The sequence below is a fragment of the Scyliorhinus canicula genome, chromosome 15 (genome assembly GCF_902713615.1).
Source record: "Scyliorhinus canicula chromosome 15, sScyCan1.1, whole genome shotgun sequence".
In the NCBI taxonomy this organism is placed as follows: domain Eukaryota; kingdom Metazoa; phylum Chordata; class Chondrichthyes; order Carcharhiniformes; family Scyliorhinidae; genus Scyliorhinus; species Scyliorhinus canicula.
This window is the reverse complement of record NC_052160.1, coordinates 24,474,914-24,492,758: the sequence shown is the minus strand read 5'-3', so window position 1 is coordinate 24,492,758 and position 17,845 is coordinate 24,474,914. Positions and strand designations below refer to the sequence as shown.

General features: G+C 45.5%; 1 protein-coding gene across 5 annotated transcripts in view; it reads right to left on the bottom strand.

Annotated features, from left to right (window-relative positions):
• The window catches only part of ccz1 (CCZ1 homolog, vacuolar protein trafficking and biogenesis associated), a 55,169-nt gene continuing 37,324 nt past the window's right edge, over positions 1–17,845 (bottom strand). For all 5 annotated transcript variants that reach the window (XM_038819571.1, XM_038819575.1, XM_038819572.1 and 2 more), the window contains 4 exons: positions 17,713–17,830; positions 9,828–9,986; positions 9,597–9,724; positions 1–1,441 (listed from right to left, as the gene is read on the bottom strand). In XM_038819571.1, coding sequence (XP_038675499.1) covers positions 1,386–1,441; positions 9,597–9,724; positions 9,828–9,986; positions 17,713–17,830 — 461 coding nt within the window. In that variant the 3' untranslated portion in view covers positions 1–1,385. The remainder of the gene's footprint in view (positions 1,442–9,596; positions 9,725–9,827; positions 9,987–17,712; positions 17,831–17,845) is intronic.

Below are 17,845 nucleotides of genomic sequence, written 5' to 3'. Positions count from 1 at the left end.
TTAGTGCAGGCAGATTTTATTTGAATTTTTAAAAAATATGCATCGTTACATGGATAAATCAGCACCGTTTCTCAGAAAACCCGTTTTTTAATGTTGAAGTAGCAGGGAAAACGAGGATTCAGAATTCCTCGACGCTAAAATACATCCAATCGGGTATACACCTGTACTTTTTTTTTGTCTTGCGTGAAAAATGTAAGTTTGAGGTAAAAAAGTTGTGCTAACTTTTCTTTCCAACAAAAGAGTTACAGCATGCAACATACAAGATCAGACATCCAAAGAGGTGACATTTGAGGATTAGATCACATTTTAAAGATACGGTATTGCAATTAGGACTAGGACGTGTGCCAATTTGCAACTAGAGCTGAGGAAAGGCAGGCAAAACCCTATGAAAGTGACTTAACTAGGCACCACTAAGACCAGGGAACACCAAAGAAGCCATTCATATATGTAACAATGGACCATTCCCTTTCCATTATCTTAAAATAGGCTCCTTTGTGTTAGGTTAGCTGTCCATTTCATGTTATAAATGTTTACATAATGCAAATATTTCCTGCAACTAGTTTTTGAAACATTTTTTTTAATAAAAGATGGAACTACAAATGTGGGATCGAAGTCCAAGTGACAGTCAATTTCATTACTTAACTCGATTTTCTTTAAAAATAAATGAATTCTTCATATTATAATTACATTTTGCTTCAAGCATTCACGTCTGCAAATATTACAGTGCACGTAGCCATGTTTGAAGGCCAAGTTACACAATACATAGCTGCAGACTAATCTCTGCGACAGTAACCCACACTTGCTGAACCAGAACACTTCTTCATAAATACAGCTTTTACTTCAGGCATAAACCCACAATTTTTAAGTAAAAAAAAAGGCCCATATCATAAAGGAAGATCATTTGCCTTACATTAGAGAATATAATTTTCTACAAAATGTCCAATGATCAACCCTCCTAACTGAGGGTTAATGTATAAATAAAGCAAAAATACACAGACACAATTGGAAAGAAGTTAAAATCTCACTCAAATGTTACTGTTAATTTATTTTTTTTACAGTATAGGCTTGCCATATATTACAGACCGGAATGATAAAGTTGACATTCTTTTAATTCAGTTACCATAAATATTTAAAACCTAATTATCTTACATTCCATGGAAATGTCCTATGGCAGCGACTGCTCTTTGCGAGTTGAGGTGGGGCCTTGCCTTCTGGGGACAAGCAGCATTAGTGAAGATGCTGCACTAGTCATTGGCAGAGTGAAGAGCACGGGTTATTTGCCGCATATGGCATTGTACGGATACTTTCCGTGCTGGTGGGGTCACCAATGCTTACCCAAGAGTCTGTGCCATACCCAAAACCACAATGGGCGGTCAGCTTGATGGTTAATCTAAGAAGAAGATGTTGTTAAACTGCATTGCGCAGAGTTTCTTAACTTCCTCTGGAGGGAGAGAGAAAGACAGGCGGAGAAAGAACAAAGTCAATGTTAGGCGTGTTTGAGATTTCCTCATGACCAATGCCCCCCTCCCATAGTTAGAACTTTCCGGCACCCCCACTTAAAAACGCCCTAAAGACAGCGTAGCAATGTTCAAGCTGCTTAAACAGCAGCAAACCTCAGCATTCTCTGGAGTCTGGTGCAACCCAGATCTGTTTGGAAACACAGGTGCAGAAAGAGACCATTCGGCTACTAGAATCATAGAACAGAGGGACGTTCGGCCTATTATGTCTGTGCTGGCTCTCTGAAGGAGCAATTCATCTCGAGACACGACCCGTGTTTTCTCAGTAGTCCTGCACACTTTCCCTTTTCAGATAATAATCTAATTCCCTCTTGAACGTCGTGACTGAACCACACTCTCAGGCTGTACATTCCAGATCCTAACTGATTGCTGTGTGGAGACATTTTTCCTCATGTCACCATTGCTTCTTTTGCCAATTACATTCAAATTTGTGCTCTCCGTTTCTCGATCCCTCCACAATGGTAACATTTTCTCTCTATCTATTTTGTCCAGACCCTTCATGATTTTTAATACCATTATCAAATAACCTCTCTACCTTCCCTTCTCCCCAGGAAAACAGTCTCAGCTTCTTCAAATTTCTATGTAACTGAGGAGCTGTCCTTTGAGTTAGGCCTCACATCATCTATCCATATAGCTACCTGAACCTGCAACTCACTTATCTTATTTATCATACATCACACGTTCATATACTTTTTAAAAAATATTTTTTATTCTCCTTTTTCACATTTTCTCCCAAATTTACACCCACCAACAATAAACAATAATCAGTAACAAATATGTCAATCCCCATATCAATAACAACGATCCCATCCTCCCACTAAACCCCAAACATTAGTCCGCATGTTCACACAAATGACAAAAAGGAATTAGGGATCACCCATAGTCGCCATTAACACACACAGCCCCCCTCCCCCCAACCCTCCCCCCCCCCCCCCACCCACCCCAACTAATGTTCGATGTTATCCAGTTCTTGAAAGTGCATAATGAATAATGCCCATGAATTGTAGAACCCCTCTATCCTTCCCCTCAGTTCAAACTTAACCTTCTCAAGAGGCAAGAATTCCAACAGGTCCCCCCCGCCACGCCAGGGCACAGGATGGAGAGGTTGCTCTCCAACCTATCAGGATCCGCCTTCGGGCGATCAACGAGGCAAAGGCTACAACATCTGCCTCCGCACCCGTTTCCAACCCCGGCTGTTCCGACACCCCGATATGGCCTCCAGGGGGGCACAGGTCCAGTTTCACGTGCACCACTTTAGAAATTACCCTAAAAACCTCCTTCCAGTAATCCTCTTGCTTTGGACAGGACCAAAACATATGAACGTGATTAGCATGGACCCCCCCCACCCCGCAACATTCACACACATCTTCTACTCCTTCAAAGAATCGGCTCATCTTCGTCCTCGTGAGGTGTGCTCTGTATACCACCTTCAGCTGTATCTGCCCCAGGAGCACCTCACACCAGAACCCCTCCTCCATATCCTCTCCCAACTCTTCCTCCCACTTTGCTTTGATCCCTTCCAGTGGTGCCTTCTCTTCCAAAATAGCTCCGTACACCGCCGACACTAGCCCCTTCTCCAGTCCCCCTGTCGTCAGCACCTCCTCCAGCAATGTGGAGGCCGGCTCCACCTGGAAGCTCTATATCTCCTTTCTGGCAAAATCTCGAACCTGCATGTATTGAAACATTTTCCCCTGCTCCAGCCCATACTTCGCTTCCAGCTCCTCCAATCCTGCAAACCGATCCCAAGAAACAAATCTTTCAGTGTCTTAATCCCCTTCTCCCATTTCCGAAAATTTCCTTCCCACTTCCTTGGCTCAAATCTGTGGTTTCCCCCGAATCAGCATCTCCCTTGAACCTGCCCCCAACCCGAAATGTTGGCGAAACTGCCTCCAAATTCTCAATGAAGCTATTATTACCGGACTACCCGAGTATTTCTTCGGGCCATCGGGAGCGGTGCTGTTGCTAGTGCTTTCAATCCTGACCCCCTGCACAAACTCTCCTCCATTCTGACTCACTGGGAATCAACTCCTCTGACCCAGCTCCGCACCTTCTCCACATTCGCCGCCCAGTAGTAATACATCAGGTTCGGAAGACCCCAAACCCCCTGCCTGCCTTCCCCTCTGTAGCAGCACCATCCTCACTCTGGCCACCTTCCCTCTCCATATAAATGAAGTAATCCTTCCCTCAATCTCTCTGAAAAAAGTCTTTGGCAGGAAAATCAGCAGGCAATGAAAAATAAACAGAAATTGCGGCAACACGTTCATTTTAACCGCCTGTACCTGACCAACCAGTGACAGAGGGAGACCACCCCCCTTGCCAGATCAGCTTTCACTCTTCCCACCAAACTAAAAATGTTGTACCTGCGAAGCCCCCCCCCCCCCCCCCCCCCCCCCCCGGGCAACCTGCACCCCCAGGTACTTAAAGTGAGTCCCTGCCCTACAGAATGGCCGCCCCCCCCCCCCCCCCCCCCCCCCACCCCCGGCCGAGACACCACAAAATACTCCCTCTTGTCTAGATTTAGTTTGTACCCCGAGAAAGACCCAAACACTCGAAGCAGCTCCAATATTCCCCCTATCGACACACTTGGTTCCGACACGTATTTAACAGCAAGTCATCGGCATATAAGGACACCCTATGCTCTATCCCCCCCCCCCCCCCCCCCCCCGCACTATTCCTTTCCATACCCCCAAACCTCTTAATGCGATGGCCAATGGCTCAATCGCGAGTGCAAACAGCAGGGGGGACATAGGACATCCCTGCCTAGTCCTACGGTGGAGAGAAAAGTATCTCGAGCTGATGTTGTTTGTGCGGACACTCGCCCTCGGCTCCTTATATAGTAGCTTTACCCAGTTCACAAAGCTTGCTCCAATTCCAAACCGCTCCAGCACTGCCATCAAGTACCCCCATTCTACCACACGTTCATATACATGCACAGTAACCTTCATTTAGACTTTATTACTTTCCCCCTTATGCGGGATATACAGACAAGGAGCAGAAGCAGAAGGCCATTCAGCCCCTTGAACCTGCTCTGTCATTCAATAAGATCATGACTGATCTGTTTGTGTTTTGAATTCCACATTTGTCTGATAGCCCTCAGTCCCCTTACCTAACAAGAATGTGCCTACCTCTGCCTTAAAGATATTCAATAATCCTGCCTCCGCCACCTTCTGAGGCAGAAATCCAAGTCACACAAACTTCTGAGAGAAAACATTTCTCCTAATCTCGGTCCTAAAAGGGCGATTCCTAATTTTAAAACATTGCCCCCTTGTTCTGGACTCACCCACAAGAGGAAACATCCTTTCCACATTCACCTTGGAAAGATCGCTCAGGATCTTTGTACTTCAATCAAGCCACGCGACTCTTCTAAACTCCATTGGAAACAAGCCCAATCTGTCAAACCTTTCCTAAGACAACTCGCTAATTCCAGGTATCAATCTAGTAAACACCCTTGAACCGTCTCCAATGCATTTACATTCAGCCTTAAATAATGAGACCAATACTGCACATAGTATTCAAGATGTTGCCTCACCAATGTTCTGTATAACAGAACGGTATAACAACCTTACTTTTAGGTTCAATTCCTCTTGTAATAAAGAACAGCAATCCACTAGACTTCTTAATTACTTGCTGTACCTGCATACTAACCTTTTGTGACTCATGCACTAGAATACCTAGATCCCTCTGCCCCTCAGAATTCTGCAGCCATTCCCCATTTAAGCAATTTTCTGCCTTTTATTCTTCCTGCCAAAGTGAACAACTTCATATTTTCCAACATTGTAATCTACGTGCCAGATTTTTGCTCACTAACTCAACCTGCCTACATCTGTCCACGACCCTCTTTGTGTCCACTTCACATTTTTTCTGACCTATCTTTGTGTAATTTATAAATTTAACTATCATGTATTCGCTATTCTCATCTAAATCATTGATAGAAATTGTAAAAGGTTAGGACGGCACGTGTCGCAGTGGTTAGCATTGCTGCCTCACGACGCCAAGGACTCGGGTTCGGTCCAGATCCTGGGTCACTGTCCTTCTGCAGTTTGTACATTCTCCCTCTGTCTGCGTGAGTCTCGCCCCCACAACTCAAAGATGTGCAGCGTAGGTGGACTGACCACGTAATTTAGTCCCTTAATTGGAAAAAAAGAATTGGGTGCGCTAAATTTTTTTTTTTTTAAATCGTAAAAAGTTCAGGCCCTAATACAGCCGCCTGCGAGACTCCATTCATCACATTCTGCCAATCAGAAAAATAATAATCTTTATTATTGTCACAAGTAGGCTTACATTAGCACTGCAATGAAGTTACTGTGACAATCCCCTAGTCGCCACACTCCTGTTCGGGTACACTGAGGGAGAATTCAGAATGTCCAATTCACCTAACAGCACGTCTTTCGGGACTTGTGGGAGAAAACCGGAGCACCCGGAGGAATCCCATGCAGACACAGGGAGAACGTGTAGAATCTGCACAGACAGTGAACCAAGCCGAGAATTGAACCTGGGACCCTGGCGCTGTGAAGCAACAGTGCTAACCACTGTTACCGTGCCCAGGACCCTTTATGCATATTCTCTTTATGCATTTTGCCAGTCAATCTTCTAACTTTGCTAATATGTTACCCGCTACAACATTAGCTTTTATTTTCCGCTATAACCTTTGATGTGGCACTTTATCAAATGCCCTCTGGAAATCCAAGTACAGTACGTCTACAGGTTCCCCTTCATCCATGCATGCTACCTCATTAAAGAACTCCCAAACATGATTTCCCTTTCACAAAACCATGCTGACTCTTCCCGATTATCATGAATTTTTCTAAGTGCCCAGCTAGAACCTCATTAATGTTCGATTCTAGCACCTCCCCCATAACAAATGAGCTGTGACAAAGAGTCATTCAGACTCAAAACATTAGCTCTCTTCTCTCTCCACAGATGCTGTCAGACCTGCTGAGATTTCCCAGCATTTTCTGTTTTTGTTTCAGATTCCAGCAACCGCAGTAATTTGCTTTTATCAATAAATGTGCTATCTGTTCTACTATTTAGTTAGATCATGGGTGACCTGTTTGGTTTTCTCGGTTTGATTGGTGCCAGACTATCAACTGCAACCGTTGCCGAGCACGTCGTAAACCAAGTTCTGGTCATATCAGCAACTTGACAGGTAGAGACATTAGTGGGAACAGGGATGAGAATGTTAACCTGTGTTTCCCAGACCTTTCAGCCCCTCCAACATATCCCATGATTCAACTGGGTCATGGCTGATCTGTGTCTTTAACTCCATCTATCTTTGGTTCTATAATCCTGAATCCCCATGCCAACATTAATCTATCAATCTCAGTTTTCAAATTTTCAATTGAAACCCAACTTCAATAGCTTTTTGGAGGGAGAGTGTTCCCGATTTCCACTACCTTCTGTGTGAGATTCTGCTTCATGACTTCACCCCTAAAGGCCTAATTTTTTGGGCTCCCCTCACCAGAGGAAACAGTTCTTCTCCAGCTGCCTTAACCAATCCTTTGATCATTTTAAACACCCCAATTAGATTATCCTTTAATCTTTTGACACACCAGGGAACACAAGCCTAGTCTGCGCAACTTGTCATCATAAATTAATATTTTTAGCCAAGTTTATCATTCCCACTCATTAATAGAAAAGAGGTGGAATTCCCCCCCCCTCTTCCTGGGTGTACAGCATCACCTTGAACGCAGAGCATGGAGGAGAATCAGGTGGAGAGGGTCACCTGCCATAAGGGAACAAAGTTTCCCTCCCCACCATGCCCTCTCCCCACACCAAACCCTCCCCCACCTGCCCCACCCAACCCACAAGTGTGTGATCCTCCCAGTCTGAATTTCCTCTATTCATTATGCAATGACAATAACATAAAGCTGCATTTAAATAGCTCCGCTAATTTACTAAAATGTCCCAAAGTGTTATGAGGCAAAACAGGACACCAAGCCACACGTGATATTAGGACAGATGACCAAAAGCTTAGTTAGAGAGGTAGGTTTCAAGGAGAGAGGGGCAGAGAAATTTTCAGAGGAAAGTGCCGAGCTGAAGTAAAAACGCATTGCTCGTTTCCTCGACAGGAAAAACAGTGATGGTTTTAAAAGAAATGTTATGAAGCAAAATTGTGGAGTTGTGAGCGGGCTGTGGTGTTTAAGACAGAAACCAAAACCAGGAAGTGATATGATCTCAGGATGCATCCATAGTTAATGCAGGAGTCTGCCATTTCACTTAGTCCTTGTTACCTGAAACCTAACCAGCATGTAAATGACAAACACAATCTGCACAGATTAAAGGAGAGCTGATTTCCTTGGGCCGAGTACCATTCACCCATCCATCGCCCGTGCTCGCTGACCTACATTAGCTTCCGGCCCAGCAGTGCCGCAGGTTTATCCTTATTTTGAGATCCCTCTATGGACCTCCCCCTTCCCTCTCTCTAATCTCTGCCAGGCCCACATGAATTCTGTACTCCTCCAATTCTGGCTCCTTGTGCATCCTTGATTTTAACCAGTCCACCTGTGGCGGCCATTCCTTAGCTGTCTAGGACCTAGGTTGTGGAATTCCTTCCTTGAAATTTTCTGTGTTGCTGACCCTCTTCTACCTCTCCCTGTCCTAATACCTCTTTATGTAGTTTGATGCCAAATAGGTCCTTGGGATGTTTTGCCATGTTAAAGGCACTGTTCAACTGCAAGTTGTCATCAACTAAAAATAATATTTAATTAATCATATTTCCCAAGGAAAATTTACATTTAAAATGGAAAAGAAAAATTAAAGCCAGAAACTCACGACATGAACACATTATAGTTCAATCTCTGTCTAAATGAAAGGTGAAGATCTCCATTTGCAGCCTGCAGCTGATATGATCCAATCTGAGCTACATTTGAAATGCTCAGCCTTCTCTGTTTTTAATATAAGGAAAATCTATAAACACAAGATATGTACTATGGCCACTGCTTGCTCAGTTGTACCTCTGATGACAATCAGATTATGATCACTACCCGTGATGCTACAATACAAATACTTCACATAGAATTTACAGCAGAGGCATTTTCTCCCAACTGGTCCATGCTGGTAATTATACTTCACAAGTGCCTCCTCCCACCCCTCTTCATCTCATTACAATATTTCCTTCTTTCCTTTCTCCCGCATGTGTGTATTTAGCTTCCTCTTAAAGCCACCTATGCGATATGACTCAGCAGCTCCTTGCAGTAGCAGTTTCCACATTCTCGTGTTCATAGGATGCGAGTGTTGCTGGCAAGCTGTGGCTCGTCCCTAATTTCCCCTAAAAAGATGGTGGTGAGTAGCCTTGTTGAACCGCTCCAGTCCATGCGGTGAAGATGCGCCCACAGTAATGGTAAAGAGGGGATTTCAGGGTTTTGACTCAGCAATAGTGAAGGAACTACGATATTCGAGATTTCCCAGCCAGGATGGTGTGTGACTTGGGAGAGAAACTGGAGGGTGGTGGTGTTCCCATACATCTGCCGCCCTCGTCTTTCTAAATGGTGGTGGTCGTGAGTTTGGAAGGTGCTTTGGCAAGTTGTTGCAGTGCACCTTGTAGACGGTACACAGTGCTGGCACTATGCGATCGGTGAAGGAAGTGAACTTTGAGGTTGAGGATGGGGTGCCTTTCAAGCTGTCAAGGTCTTTGAGTGTTGTTGGAGCTGCAGTCATCCAGGCAAAAGGAGAGTATTCCATCACACTCCTGACTTGTAGATGGTGGATTTTGGGGAGTCAGGATGTGAATTAGTTACCACAGAATTCCCAGCCTCTGACCTGCTCTTGTAGCCACAGTATTCTCACCACTCTCTGGGTAAAGAAGTTTCTCCTGTACTCCCTATTGGATTTTTAAGGACTGCCTCAGAGAAATGGACCCTTGTCTCAGTTTTCCTTACAAGTTGAAATATTTTCTCTACATCCACACTCTCAAAACCTTTCATAATTTTAAAGACTTCGATCAGACCCTTCTCTTTTCTAGAGAAAAGAAACCAATCTGTTCAGTGTTGACTGATAGTTATAACCCTCCCAGTTCTGGTAAAATCTTCGACAATCGAGGGAGGATTACAAAACCAGGTTCCAAGAATACCGTCCACTTACCATTAACTTCGATCAGATTTGCGTTCTTCTGACTCAAGATTACATAAAGTTCCCGCTGGTCGGACTTTTTGCCAACAACCCAATAATCCGTCATCGCCTTCACAATGATCTCTTCATCCTCGTCAGCCCTGCGCAAATTACAATATGCAAGTTAAGCAAGAACAAATAAAGCTCGCCATAAATAATTGGCCATCTTTGAAAAGTCCCAGTTTTAGAAAATCAAGGGAGTACCTTGAAAAATCACTGTTAATGTCCCCCAGGATCTTCATTAGGTCAGGGTGGACCGATGTCAACGACATGTTGGATGTTTTACGCATGTGGATGGTTGTTTTCTCAGCCAGGTTCATGTGATTGAAATAAATAAATTTGAAATGTGGTTCCTTTTCTGGTCTGTAAGATAAAGAAGTGTATCAAAGTTTGACTGATGCCATTTTTTCCCCTTCTTACTTTAGGTATAGCCCTGCTCTCTCCCTTCACCATCACAATTATTTGGCGTATAATTCCAAAAACATTATTTAAATGAGAAAGCCACTGAATGTTAAATTTTATGTTTTCATATACGTGGGCAGCAGGGTGGCACAGTGGTTAGCACTGCTGACTCACACGCCAGGAACCCGGGTTCAATTCCGACCTCGGGTGACTGTGTGGAGTTTGCATTCTCCCTGTATCTGCGTGGGTTTCCTCCGGGTTCCTCCCACAGTCCAAAGATGTGCAGGTTAGGTGGATTGGCCATGATAAATTGCCCATAATTGTGTCTTAAGGTTAAGTGGGGTTACAGGGATAGGGTTGGGGGGAGAGGGCCTAGCTAGGGTGCCCTTTAAGAGGGTGAGAGAAAAGAGTCATCACAAATTGTGACAGTAAGTGCATATTATACACAAGCTTTGTAACAGACTGATGGAATTTTTTGCCACAATCAGCATCCTCATTCCCTGTTGGTCAAGTCTGCTCTTTGTTTCCTGATTCATAATTTTCCTAAATCGTATTTTGCAAAACCTGTCCCCCTTCTGGTACTGACTGCCAATTGCACAATCTGCTCTGTTGGGGGAAAAGCTGGAGGCAATCACTGCTCTGTCCATCTATGGGGTGTCAATGCTGAATGAGCAGCAGGAACTAATTGAGCGTGTGAGCAAAGTAATGAAGCGGACGTAAATGAGATTCAGTCTATCCTGTGTCACATATGGGGCACCCGTCACAGTGCCCTATGCCATCGGGGAGAGAGAGGACATGTTGAAAAGGAAACCGACTGAAAGGAATGACGGGGAGATTGGAAGAGAAGAGAGACCCTGTTGATAAACAGCAAGGGAAAGAAGTAGACAATTCTCGTTGTGTGGGATGGGGCAGGGTTCACCACCAGCGCCGCTGGGAGAATGGAGGGTGGTGACTCCTGTCCGACTTAGTAACAAAACAATTCCTCCTCCAAGTCACTGTGGGAAGCACCATAATTTTATACTATTCTTGCAAAAGGATACAGTATCGCAGGTTTATTTTGGGTCTTTTTCAGCTGAGCGAGATTTGATGAGTGGAGTGCCACAGGGAGCAGTGCTGGAGCCTCAACTATTCACAATCTACATCAATGACTTGGAAGAAGGGACCAAATAAATGGTTGTTAAGTTTGCCGATGACACAAAAATAGAACCATCGAAAAGTGGGGCAGCACGGTGGCGTAGTGGTTAGCACAGCTGCCTCACGGCACCGAGGTCACAGGTTCGATCCCGGCTCTGGGTCACTGTCCGTGTGGAGTTTGCACATTCTCCCCGTGTCTGCGTGGGTTTCGCCCCCACAACCCAAAGATGTGCAGAGTAGGTGGATTGGCCACGCTAAATTGCCCCTTAATTGGAAAAAATGAATTGGGTAATCTAAATCTATATTTAAAAAAATAAAAGTTACGGCGCGCAAAGAGGCCATTCAGCCCATTGTGTCTGTGCCGGCCAAAAAAATTAAAATAAATTAGCCGCTCATTTTAATCTCATTTTCCAGCTCCTAGTCTCCAGCTAGGAAAGTAAGTTGCGATGAGGGAAGGTTGGGCAGGCTGAGCTTGTGAACATTGGAGTTTAGAAGATTAAGAGGTGATCTTATTGAAACATACAAGATTCAGAGGGGACTTGAAAGGGAGGATGCTGAGAAAATGTTTCCTCTTGTGGGAGAGATTAGACTGGGGGACACAGTTTAAAAATAAGAGGCCTCCCATTTACGATGGAGGTGAGAAGAAATATTTTCTCTCAGACGGTTGCGGACCTTTGGGACTCTCTCTTCCCCAGAGAGTGGTGGAGGGAGGGTCAACCAATATTTTTAAGGCTGAGGTAGATGAATTCTTGACTAACCAAGGGAGACAAAGGTTATCTGGGGATAGGCAGAACGTGGGGTTGAGGCCACAATCAGATCAGCCATGAACTTTATGAATGGCAGAGCAGGTTCAAGGAGCCAAGTGGCTTATTCTTGCCCCTAATTCGTATGTTCACATGTATGTTGGGATGTAAACTTAGCAAGGGATCCACAAGCTATACCAACGCATTAAAGGTAACTACATCAAATAAACTATCTATTGTCGGGCACTTAAAATTGTGTGTTACGTAAAAGTATTAGACTCAGCAGATATAACTTGATGTAATCTTCAAAATGCCTGGCATCCGTTTCATACTGCAGTTAAAAATTAATTAACAATATGGCTGATCCTGGATATCGAGTAACAAGAGGCATATCCTATTAAATTAATTATTTGGATGATCATGAACAACTGCTCAGAGACTGAGCCATAAAGTTCTTGTCCTGTGAAATACCTCTAGTTTGTACCATCAATTCTTTCTCACATTAGTAGAACCATCGAGTCTGCACCTTCCCTTCGAAAGAACACCCTATCTAAGCACACTCCCCCGCCCTATTCCCGTCACTCCCTAACCCCACCTAATCTGCACACCTTTGGACGCTAAAGGGCAATTTAGCATGGCCAATCCACCTAACTTGTATATCTTTGGACTGTGGGAGGAAACCAGAGCACCCGGTGGAAACTCACGCAGACACAGGGAGGAAGTGCAAACTCCACATAGACCCAAGGCTGGAATTGAACCTGGGCCCTTGGCAGCATTGCTAATCACTATACCACCCACAGGTAATGCAGGTAACGTATTGTATTCACCACCTTCAGGAAGCATGTACGGCATTAAAAGTCTTAGATGCAGTTAATCAGTAAGAAGGGCCTCTGGTTCACTCACGTAATCTCACAAGAGTCTAGCAAAACAACAGGAATTAATGATTCAGAAAGACAGACTTCGCGAAAGGCCCGAAATCGAAACAATCGAACAGTGAGCATCGAAAGCTGCAGAGCCCCATTAATGAATCTCAAGCCCAATTCATTAATTAATTTCCAGCCCAATTCATTAATTAATCTCCAGCCCAATTTATTAATCAATCTCCAGCCCAATTCATTAATTAATTTCCAGCCAAATTCATTAATTAATCTCCAGCTTTAACGAGTACATTTCAGGCATTTAACATTCAAGCTTTGAAGGTGGAATTTCAAAACAAAAAATGATTTCCCCGATGGCTCACTGGATGGAGCCACTGCGATCGAACTGTGTGGAAACAGCTGATCTCAGCTCGGGTAACAGTGTCACAATTGTATAGAATTACAGATTACAACAGGGAAACAAGCCATTCCAACTAAACCAGCCAGCTTGCTGAGCCCTGGTCTCACAGAGAAGGAAATAGAGGATTATGTGGACAGTGTTAGATGATGAGGAGGAATATGGGAGTGCCTTAAGCACAGCATAAACCCCAGTCTGGAACAACTGAACTGGATGGCTCACTTCGGTGCTGTAGGGTCTATGCCAAGCTATGTCATTTCTATATAAAACTCTCAGAAGACTACAGCTGGAGTACTGCATGTGGCTTACATCTCTACACAACGGAAAAGATTTTGAGGCAATAGAGAGGCCTGGCGTGTGGAAATACAAATATGAACAAACAGGGAGATTAAGGGGAGCTTCAATAGAGATGCTTAAAATTACGAGAGAGTGGAGCAAGGATTTAAAAAAATAAAAGACATGTATTTATAAAGCGCCTTTCATAACCTCGGGGCATTTTGAAGTGCTTTACAGCCAGTGAAGTACGTGCCGCTGTGGCAATGGGAAAATTAATATTTTGAAGCGGGCCGCTCCCAGTAATGGTAGGGTTTAGAAGATGGGAACATTGATACAAAAGATTTAAGTCGGAGAGCAGGAGAAAGGTTTCTTATACAGGGGAGTGTAATAATGCGGAATACATTAACGGAGTAAGCAACCGAGGCTGAGATCAGATCAACATTTAAAAATAGATTTATGGAGGCGATTGAAGGAAAATAAATAACTAACTAAAGGAATATGACAAGATGGCAGGAACAAGAACAGATAACTTGTAATTATATAGCACCTTTCACAATCGGAACAGCCCACAGTGCTTCACAGCCAATGAAGTACTTTTGAAGTGTAGTCAATAATGTAACGTAGGCAACTTGGCAGCCAATTTACACACAGCAAGATCCCACAAATATCAGTGTGATAATGACAAAATAATCTGTTTTAGCGATGTGTGGACGACTGCGTGGCAAAGGAAGCAGTACGTACGTTTCCCAACCGGAAACCATGGCTCAACCGCGAGATTTGACTCCCTACTGAAGGACAGATCTGAGGCGTTCAAGGCAGACGACCCTGTCCTATACAAGAAATCCAGTTATGACCTCCGCAAAGCCATCCGAGATGCCAAGAGAGGACGGTTGTGGCAAGGACTAAACAACATAACAGGCTACAAAGCGAAGCCGAGCAGCATCTCTGGCAGCAGCGCACCCCTCCCCGATGAACTTAATGCATTCTATGCTCGGTTCGAGCAGGTAACCAACAATCCGCTGTCAAGTGCCCGAGCAGCCCATAGTTCGCCCATACCCACCATCACAGCTTCCGAAGTCAGATCGGCCTTCCTGAAAGTGAACCCTCGGAAGGCGACGGGCCCGGACAGGATCCCTGGTCGTGCACTCAGAGCCTGCACAGACCAGCTGGCAGAGGTATTCACAGACATCTTTAACCTATCCCTACTCCACTCCGAGGTCCCCACCTGCTTCAAGAAGACCACCATCATACCGGTACCAAAGAAGAACCAGGCAACGTGCCTCAATGACTACCGCCCGGTGGCCCTGACGTCAGTTGTAATGAAGTGCTTCGAGAGGCTGATCATGAAACGCATCACCTTCATACTCCCGGAACGCCTTGACCCACTTCAATTCGCATACCGTCGCAACCGGTCCACATCAGACGCCATTTCCCTAGCCCTACACTCATCCCTAGAGCATGTCGAAAACAAGGACTCCTACATCAGACTCCTATTTATTGACTATAGCTCCGCCTTCAATACCATAATCCCAGCCAAGCTCATAACAAAGCTCCAAAACCTAGGACCTGGCTCTCCACTTTGCAAATGGATCCTTGATTTTCTGACCAACAGACCACAATCAGTAAGAATGAACACCAACACCTCCTCCACAATAGTCCTCAATACCGGTGCCCCGCAAGGCTGCGTACTTAGCCCCCTACTCTACTCCCTGTACACACACGACTGCGTGGCAAAACTTGGTTTCAACTCCATCTACAGGTTTGCTGACGATACGACCATAGTGGGCCGGATCTTGAATAACGACGAGTCAGAATACAGGAGGGAGCTAGAGAACCTAGTGGAGTGGTGTAACGACAACAATCTCTCCCTCAATGCCAGCAAAACTAAAGAGCTGGTCATCGACTTCAGGAAGCAAAGTACTGTACACACCCCTGTCAGCATCAACGGGGCCGAGGAGGAGATGGTTAGCAGTTTCAAATTCCTAGGGGTGCACATCACCAAAAATCTGTCCTGGTCCACTCACGTCAACGCTATCACCAAGAAAGCACAACAGCGCCTATACTTCCTCAGGAAACTAAGGAAATTTGGCATGTCCACATTAACCCTTACCAACTTTTACAGATGCACTATAGAAAGCATCCTATCTGGCTGCATCACAGCCTGGTATGGCAACTGCTCGGCTCAGGACCGCAAGGAACTTCAGAAGGTCGTGAATACCGCCCAGTCCATCACACGAACCTGCCTCCCATCCATGGACTCCATCTACACCTTCCGCTGCCGGGAGAAAGAGGGCAGCATAATCAAGGATCACTCCAACCCGGCTTACTCACTTTTCCAACTTCTTCCATCGGGCAGGAGATACAGAAGTCTGAGAACACGCACGAACAGACTCAGAAACAGCTTCTACCCCACTGTCACGAGACTCCTAAATGACCCTCTTATTTATTGACTGACCTCATTAACATTACACCCTGTATGCTTCAACCGATGCCAATGCTTATGTCATTACATTGTATATCTTGTGTTGCCCTATTATGTATTTTCTTGAATTGTGTTTAATTCCCTTTTCTTCCATGTACTGAATGATCTGTTGAGCTGCTTGCAGAAAAATACTTTTCACTGTACCTCGGTACACGTGACAATAAACAAATCCAATCCAATCCAATGTTGAGTAAGGAATAAGTATTAATAAGTGCACCTGCTCTTATTCATAATAGCGCCGAGGATCTTCCATGACCAGGGTGTTTCAGACCAGAGGGGGTTGGGAGTGTCAATCTGGGGAAAGGTGGGGATCAGACTGGGATGGGGAGGGGTGTCAGACTGGGAGGGAGTGGGGGAATGTCAGATGGGGACAGGATGGGAGAGGGCTGTCGGACCAGGAGGGGTAGGGTAGGGGAGGGGGGTTGGACCAGGAGGGGGAAGGGGACGGATGTCAGACCGGGGGGAGGGGGGGGAATGGGTGTCGGACCAGAAGGGGGGAGGGAATGGGTGTCGGACCAGGAGGGGGTGGGGTGTGGGACCAGGAGTGGGAGGAGGAATGGTATTCGACCAGGAAGCGGAGGAGGATGAGTGTCGGACCGGGAGGAGGATGGGTGTTGGACGGGGAGGGGGATGGGTGTTGGACTGGGAAGGGGGGATGGTTTGGACCGGAGGGGAGGCAGTCAGCCAAGGAGGAGGTTAGTCCAGGAGAGATTGAGGGGTCTCAGACCAGGAAAGGGGGGGGGGTTGGACTAGAATTTAAGAGGGGGGGGGGGTGAGAGGTTGGTGTGGTGGCTGCACTACTAGGGAATCGTATTTGCACGGGGTGTCCCGTTGTTCCGTGTGAGGGTGGGTCTGGGTGTTATTGTGGAGTCAGAAGTGATTTTCTTTCCTTTACCTCTTTCAGAGCAACGAACAGGGTAAAACTACAGAACCATCCGAAGATAGTGATTTAAATTGCTACTGTCAACATTTCTGAATATTAAACCTACCCTACCCCCATTCATTTCCCCAAAGTTACTCATTTTCTGCAGATTTCCGAGTGGCACAGTGGTTAGCACTGCTGCCTCACAGCGCCAGGGACCCGGGTTCAATTCCTGCCTTGGGTGACTGTGTGGAGTTAGCACTTTCTCCCCTTGTCTGCGTGGGTTTCCTCCAGGAGCTCCGGTTTCCTCCCACAGTCCACAAATGTGAAGGATTTAGGTGGATTGGTCGTGCTAAATTGCCCTTAATGTTCAGGGATGCGCGGGATAAGTGGGGTTACGGGTTTGCAGTGATAGGGGGAGCCTGGATAGGGTTCTCTTTCAGAGGGTCGGGCCAGACACGATGGGCCGAATGGCCTCCCTCTGCACTGTAGGGATTCTATGATCCCGTTTCTTGGAGCGATCTAGTTCCCCATTGATGTGACCATCAATTCACGAGACACGTGCTTTCGGATGTGAACAGTGGTTTTAATCAACTTACAACAGAACCAGCCTGTGACACGATGAACTCCAGATGAACTGGTGGCTGGCTCTTTGGCATCATCCTTTATACTAAGTCTAGGGGGAGGAGCCATGGGTGGAGCCAAGGGTGGAGCCCAGTACAAACTCCTGTACATTCCCAGTGCAACTCCCCCTAGTGGTAGGGCAACACAACTGCTCATATGTCGAGCTTACAGTGACATGGTATAATATATATTACAGTGTGAATTACATTCACCACACCCATGGATGCACACATACATCCCTTTCCATTGCACAGTGATCTGCTTTACTACAAGAGGTCTGTTCATACTTACGCAGATAACCTCTTGTTTGTATTGAACTGTTCACAGATATCTGAAGCCAGGAGTGTGAGCTGAGGTCCCACAAGGTTGTCCAACCTCTGGCAAAATTCTCGAGTCAGCTCCACGGAGGCTAAGGATAAAACAT